This window comes from Oncorhynchus mykiss, chromosome 9 (genome assembly GCF_057628025.1).
Source record: "Oncorhynchus mykiss isolate SJ-2025 chromosome 9, ASM5762802v1, whole genome shotgun sequence".
Classification (NCBI taxonomy): Eukaryota; Metazoa; Chordata; class Actinopteri; order Salmoniformes; family Salmonidae; genus Oncorhynchus; species Oncorhynchus mykiss.
Window position 1 is genome coordinate 64517042 of NC_143030.1, and position 7325 is coordinate 64524366.

General features: G+C 42.6%; 1 protein-coding gene across 1 annotated transcript; it reads left to right on the top strand.

The window, feature by feature from the left end:
• Nucleotides 1-126: 126 nt before the first annotated feature.
• On the top strand, nucleotides 127-7121 carry LOC110532531 (solute carrier family 52, riboflavin transporter, member 3-A). Its single transcript, XM_021616517.3, has 4 exons — nucleotides 127-480; nucleotides 3675-4817; nucleotides 5135-5258; nucleotides 5530-7121. The coding sequence occupies exons 2-4, from the start codon at nucleotides 3799-3801 to the stop codon at nucleotides 5740-5742; spliced, it is 1356 nt and encodes a 451-aa protein (XP_021472192.1). The 5' UTR covers nucleotides 127-480; nucleotides 3675-3798; the 3' UTR covers nucleotides 5743-7121.
• The last annotated feature ends 204 nt before the right edge of the window (nucleotides 7122-7325 follow it).

Consider the following 7325-nt stretch of genomic DNA (forward strand, 5'->3'; position numbering starts at 1 on the left):
ATTATTGTTATGATTAAAATGACCATACCACATCCCAATCATTTACACACACACAAACACACACACCCTGGGTTGTATTACCTGACTACCTCTGATATAAGCAACCTCGCTTTCTTCCTGAATTTCCCATTCACATAATTGTTGAATGAGATGAGGGACCATAGGTCTCCCATTAGTCTCTCGGGGCTGGGCAAGCAGAGGAAAGGGGACGTCCCATCTCTACTATGTATCTAACTTTATGGCTGTTGTACAGATTTAAAAAGGACACAGCTGCACAGCTGCTCAGTTTACTCTTACACGGTGGAGCTGACTGCTGGACTGGACTCTGAACTACCCACAAGGCACTAGTTCCCTAGTTCTCCTCCAGCCTGTGTGTGAAGGAGAAGCCAGTGGCATTGTCCCAAAGGTCTGTATATAAGATGAGAGAGGGAGGGTGTTGGATTCCTCAATAAGGCATCCATTCAGTGGCTCAAGAAACCTGTGAGTATACTTATTTATCTTCTTGGTTCCTATGAGATGTATTTGAAATGTAATATTGCCTTATGGTCATGCAATGGAACAATCATGGAAGTTAAAGTGTGTCAATTTCAAATCAATATTGTAAAGAAGGTATTTTTCAGGCAGATTCTGATTATCCGTTCCCCTGACAAAAGATAATAGTGATCAATATGAATTGAAAGTTCTTGCAGTTCACACTGACCCTCTACATTACTGTAACACATGGTGCTTTGTAAGCCAGATACACAGTATGTAATGGTATTGGCTCTGACATTGTCTCATTTGTTAGGCCGAACATCATAAAATCCTGTGTGGAAGCTAAATGCCTGTCTGATTTTCACTAGCAGAGATAGGAAATGAGCAGGGCCATGTAAACTAAATTGTGCTAAGTGGTATCCTTGGGATGTCCCTGCCCTAAACCTTAACCATAACTGTAACTCCTAACCTCAACCCCTAACCTTAACCCTTCCTTTAACCCTTCTTTTAACTGTTTTAAATTTAAATGAACCATTTTAAATTTCAAGTGATGTTGGTTCCCACTTAGACTTCCCAAGGATCCCTCTTAGACTTTTCCATTGTGCAGTAACAATGTTAACTTTTTAAAGTAAAAGAGGAGACTTGAGTTCCAGAAGTAAAAGTTTTAATACAGAGCTTTGAGGTGCAGGTGGTCATGCGAAAATACACATGCTAATAGCACCAGTTCCTTAAAAGCCACAGCTAGTAAATATAAAGCAAAGGATGTCTCAAGACTAATATAGTCAATATTAATTGTGTATACATGGCATCGTTACAGACAATGGTTGATATGAAACTGATAAAATGTTTAGCTGAACAATGAGAAGAGTGAAACATTTGCTACTTTGGGTACAGAGAGTGAAGTTCAGCAGCTTGAGTTCAAGGTTTGGATTGTCACGAGTTGAGACCTCTGAGAAGTGTGTGTCCTGTATGATCTGGGTCGTAGTTAGGCATCCGGCTGGCCCCCACAGCCATATGGTACGTTGTGTTTCTAGAGGGAAGTGAAAATTACTTCAGCTGCTTGACATGTAAGAAGAATGCGTTGAGTAGACTGAATACTTCTCTGTTACAATTGCTAGTATTGTCTCAAGGTTTCATGGTCTCATCTCTGTATAAATGAAAAATACAATACATCTGATTCTCATTACTCCATCTACACAGTTAGTTAGATAGTTGTCTTTGACTTACATTTATTTTTTACATTTAACATACAGTATAACATTTAGGTAATCAAAGTGTAACTAATTAACTAAACCAGTCATTTCAAAGTTGGACGTGTGACATTTGCACCCTTGAGCAACAACACCCTGTGCATAAATTACAGGGCCCACAGAGAGCATCAGAGTTGAAACAGTTGACCTAGATCTGCTTATGCCAGGTTGCTTCACCCTGTGTGACTCACAGCTAAAGTGTAAAACAGTAGGGTTAAAAGCTGTTTGGCAAAAAGTTAAAGATCAAATTCCAATGACAAAATGAATGCACATTCAATAACAGGGCACGTATCCACAAAGAGTCTCAGAGTATGAGTGCTGATCTAGAATCTTTCTATTTAATCTGATTCATTATGATCTAAAAGGCAAAACTGATCCTTTGATTTGTAAACCCACAATAACAATGTGATATTTAGTCTTGGTTATACAGTAACGATGGTCATGGTCTAGGCCAGTAGTTCCCAAAAATGAAAAAGGAACTCAGTCTGGCTTTCAACTTACTCCTGAAAGTTGCAATAATGCACAAGGTGCAATTTTGAAATTGATAGTGCATCAGCGGTTTCCAGTGTTCCCTAATGCTGGAAGGGGAGCCTGAGTGAAAATGTTTGGGAACCCCTGGTCTAGGCTAGGGTTAGGCCTACTTGATGATAGATCCTTGCAGAGAGATTTGGTACTATAATACTACGTCTAATATTATTATTGTCTTACTCATTTCATCCTCGATCTAGCTTGATAGTTTTAGCAGCAGTGTCTTTAAGCAGTGGTGTGTATTCATGGATGCCAAGGGAAGCCAGGTTTTCCCCCAAAATGTGTTTCATAATTTTCATTCAATTCGCAAGAGGCTGAATGTACAGTATCTCACCGAAAAAGCATCAGAGCGAGTGAAACAGCTTCCCTCTGTCTCTGAATGTGTAGCCCATCTATCTGATGCTGTTTGGTCAAAAAGAGTATGACATTGTTGAAACCCGCTACGGGTTGAATGAATGCAAGGGAAACCTGCATTTCACCTCCCTCGATAAAAAAGTATACAATAATAGCCAACTAGCATTGAGCTAAACTGAGTGAGCTCAACTGTGAATGGTCCTGGTGCACCAAGGGAAGCCAGTTTGGATTTGGCTTCACACCAATCACATCACATCAAAAGCTAAATATAATTGACAGAAAACACTTGAATTGTTGTATCTCCTTGTGTCGTTGTCCTCCAGTGGCTAGCTAGCTACCTAGAATCGTCTCTTTCCTAAATTAGCCATGAATGGAGATAGGGATTTAGACTAGTGGTTTTACTTAATTCTCCGTACTGGTCATTGATTATAACGGCGATTCTGATCCAACCATAAATGTATACATTGTGCCCCTGGCCCTTAGAGGATGGAAGTTCAGTATGTAGCTAGATGTTGTAGGCTAATTTTAACTAGCTGGCTCATCATTGCCCAATAAAGGAAGTTGGGCTAGCGAGCAAGCATTCAAGACAGGTAGCATAGGACAACAAAAACTAAAAGCGTGTACTGTATTACACAGTCATAGACCGTTTCGTCAACATGAAAGAGAGGACGATGGCAGAACCATGGACAGCCACAGCATATTTAGCTTACATTGATTGGATTAAGGTGTTTTTTTTATATATTTTAGTTGTCACTGTATTAGACTAAGCATACAGTAGGTTATTTGATGATGTTGAAATGTTGAAGATTAAATGGTTCTGGAATAGTGGAGGTAGCTCCTGTTTTCTTTGAAAGTCTCAGTAACTCTCATTGGTTCTAACTCAATAGTTGTTTAGTAGTCTGAAAATATCAGAAACATTAATTTGCTTGACCATGCTGTAGGTCATGTAACTGTTTGCTACATGCAATATGCTTTGTGGACTTCACCGGACAGAGGTTGCTCACGCACCGTTACTGACTTTCAGTATTTGTTAAGATAATCTCTAGTTCTAGTTTTCTCTTTTTCTAGGCTCTGAAGGCTGGCCAGGTTGAAACTGTTCAATCAGATATATCCTCACTTCAGATAAGAAGTTCCTCCTCCAAAAGACTACCTCACATCACCTGACCTGACGGTGACCAGCTACAATACAGCCATGTCTCTGCTGGTCCATGTTCTGGCCTGCTGCTTCGGACTGGGCTCCTGGGTGGCTGTCAACGGCCTGTGGGTGGAGCTCCCCCTCATTGTCAACACCCTCCCTGAGGGCTGGGAGCTACCATCCTACCTGACAGTCATCATCCAGCTGGCCAACCTGGGGCCTCTGCTGGTCACTGTCATGCACAAGCTGTGTCCGGGCCGGCTGAGGGAGAGCGCTGTCATCTACAGTGTGTTGTCCATCGGCATCCTGGCCTGTGTACTGTTGGCGTTCTTCTGGGATGAGACCACGGTTGTGGCAACGGCACCACGGAGCACAGTCTTCTTTATTCTAACCCTTTTCCTGGCCTTGGTGGATTGTACTTCCTCTGTTACCTTCCTGCCCTTCATGATGCAGCTGCCAGCCCACTACATCACCACCTACTTCATTGGAGAGGGCCTGAGTGGCTTTATCCCTGGTCTAGTTGCTCTTGGCCAGGGCGTCGGCATGGCCAAGTGTGTAAATGGCACTCAGTCCTCTGGTAACCTCACTGAAAAGGACATGTACATTGTCCAGACCCAGTATCTACAGCCCAACTTTTCCCCTGAGGTGTTTTTCTTCTTCTTGGCGGCGATGATGTGCATCAGCCTGCTGGCGTTCTCTGCCCTCAACAGGTTCCCACGCAGCTTTGAACTGTCCACAGAGAACCTAGTTTCAGACACTGACACAGTGGCGTCGGTCTGCTTCGGTCTCGACAACCCTGGAGTGGTAACCGACGAGCAGAACTCTAACCCAAAACCCCACAGTGAGGAATCAGGTCAGGCTAGGCCACAGCTGGCTAAACCACTCCACTCTGTTTATCAGTTAGCTTTTATCTATTTCATGGTGGTCTGTGTGAACGGGGCAACCAATGGCCTGCTGCCCTCGGTGCAGACGTACTCCTGCATGCCCTACGGTAACCTGGCTTATCACCTGTCGGCGGCTCTGGCATCCTGTGCCAACCCAGTGGCCTGTATAGTCGCCCTGTTCTTTCCTAAAAGGTAAAACCCCAAACAGCCTCAAGCTTTCCTCTTTTATTGACGATAAAGCAACAACAAGCATTTATGGACAAACGCTCAAATCAATATGTATTATTATCTCAGCTTTGACAGCATTATGTGCAGAAATTGCTTCCTGCTGTTCAATAAGTAACCATTTTTTACAGCGTTCTCAGGTGAACATAGATATTGTTTGTACACTGACATAGACATTCAGCTACCCATCACTGCAGCCATCTCAGTGGTTATCTTTATGTTGAATGACATTCTTCAGATATACAGTTAGCAAACTGTTTTCTGGTTTCCTGTTTTGCACTCAGGTCACTAGTGTTGCTGGGTGTACTGTGTCTCCTGGGCTCAATCTTTGGAGGATACAACATGGCCATGGCCGCCATGAGTCCATGTCCACTACTACAAGGCTCTGCGCTGGGAGAAACCATCATAGTGAGTGACAACTCCACCTGTAGAAATAGGCCTCAGTCTAGAGACACTTTCTCAGAAACATGTACCCGGGGGGCCCCAGGACCGAGTTTGGGAAACCCTGGGAGTGCACTTTTTAGTTTTTCCCCTGGCACTACACATCTGATTCCACTAATCAACTGATCATCAAACCTTTGATTAGTATAGAATCAGGTATGTCATGTTAGGGCACTTGACTTCTTACACTTGAATAGTACGTGTTACCTAACTAATAAAGTCACAATGTAATCCTCAGGTTCTGTCGTGGGTCTTCTTTACGGGGACCCTGTCCTATGTGAAGGTAATGGTGGGTGTCATCCTGAGGGACGAGAGCCACAGCGCCCTGGTGTGGTGTGGAGCAGCGGCACAGACAGGCTCTCTGCTTGGCTCTGCCATTATGTTCCCTTTAGTCAATGTCTGCAACCTGTTCAAGTCAGGAGACTTCTGCAACACTAGGTGCCCTTTATGATAATGACTTATACCCGAGACACTAACATACCCACTGGTAAGTAGCCTTATCCGAGCCAGAACGGCCCATACGGCAGGAGCTTATCTCTTGTTTCTGTAGTGAGAGGCAGCTTGATATACAAGTACACCCCCTGGACAGGAGTACCTGCTGGTACCTATACCCACTGGGGTGATGTGTGAATAATGTGGGGGTCAAGGAAAAGACAATGACAGGACAATGACGTATCTGGCCTCAGATTAGAGATTGGACTCTAAGGATGTCTTCAAGGGCACCCGGTGGTGAGAAAAAAATCTGCCTGGATCAATGGAGTAAAGTATAAGATTTCAAACTGTTGTTCAGTTAATAATTGTATGTATTTCTATGCAGTATGATTCACAACCCACACTCAAAGGGTGTTGGAGCAATTGTTGTAAATATCTGCATTATTAACCTCATCTTATTTCAAATATATGGTTTGAAACCATTACTTGTTGAATAATTGGGAATTTAAGGAAACAAGCAGAATCCAGATTCATGTTTGGTTTGTAATTACTAGTTATAGTGCCATGAAAATGTTTATTATTGAATTAACCTTAGATTTACACTGAGTGTACAAAACATTAAGAACACCTGCTCTTTCCATGAGATAGACTGACCAGGTGAATCAAGGGGAAAACTTATTGATGTCACTTTTAAATCTAATTCAATCAGTCTAGGTGAAGGGGATGAGACAGGTTAAAGAAGGAATTTTAAGACAATTGAGACATAGATTGTGTATGTGTGCCATTCAGAAGGTCAATGGCAAGATAAAAGTGTCTTTGAACAGGGGTATGGTAGTAAGTACCAGTTACACTGCTGGGTTTTTCATGCTCAACAGTTTCCTGTGTGTATCAAGAATAGTCCACCACCCAAAGGACATCCAGCCAAGTATTGGCGTCAACATGGCCAGCTTCCCCGTGGAACACTTTTGACATCCATGTCCCGACAAGTTGAGGCTTTTCTGAGGACAAAGGGGGGGGGGGGGGGGGGGGGGGTGCAACTCAATATTAGGAATATGTTCTTAATGTTCTGTATGTACACTTAGTGTATGTCACGGTCACTCTGCTGAACCCACTGGTGTTTGCTCTAATTAGAATGTTTCAGATTGTAACACTAGATGGCGGTAGTAGACCATCCTAGAAAAAACTATTCTTTGCACTCCTCAGGTATCCCAGCAGATTCTCTTGTCAACACAAAATACATTTAATTACACTTTGTCTATTCAACACTTATTGTATAAAGGCTTTTATATCTCTATGCTTGTGTGTGTGTCAGTATGAAAGAACATTCCATGTAAGATCATCATATGATATGCACTGTTGATTGTTTTTGTAAATACATTATAGATCATCATGTGCTAATGTGTTGAAGTTAATGTGTTTAACCTCATGTGTCCACTCACATACAATGTGGCTTCGAGAGATTCTATGGCTTTCATGGATGTGTGAGAATCAGATTACTGTAGGTTACAGCAATTTCTCTTAGGAGGATGCTGCTCTTCCATAGGAACCAGATAGTGATGTCCCCATCACCAGCTGTTGTTCTACCAGTATCTATCTCTGTCT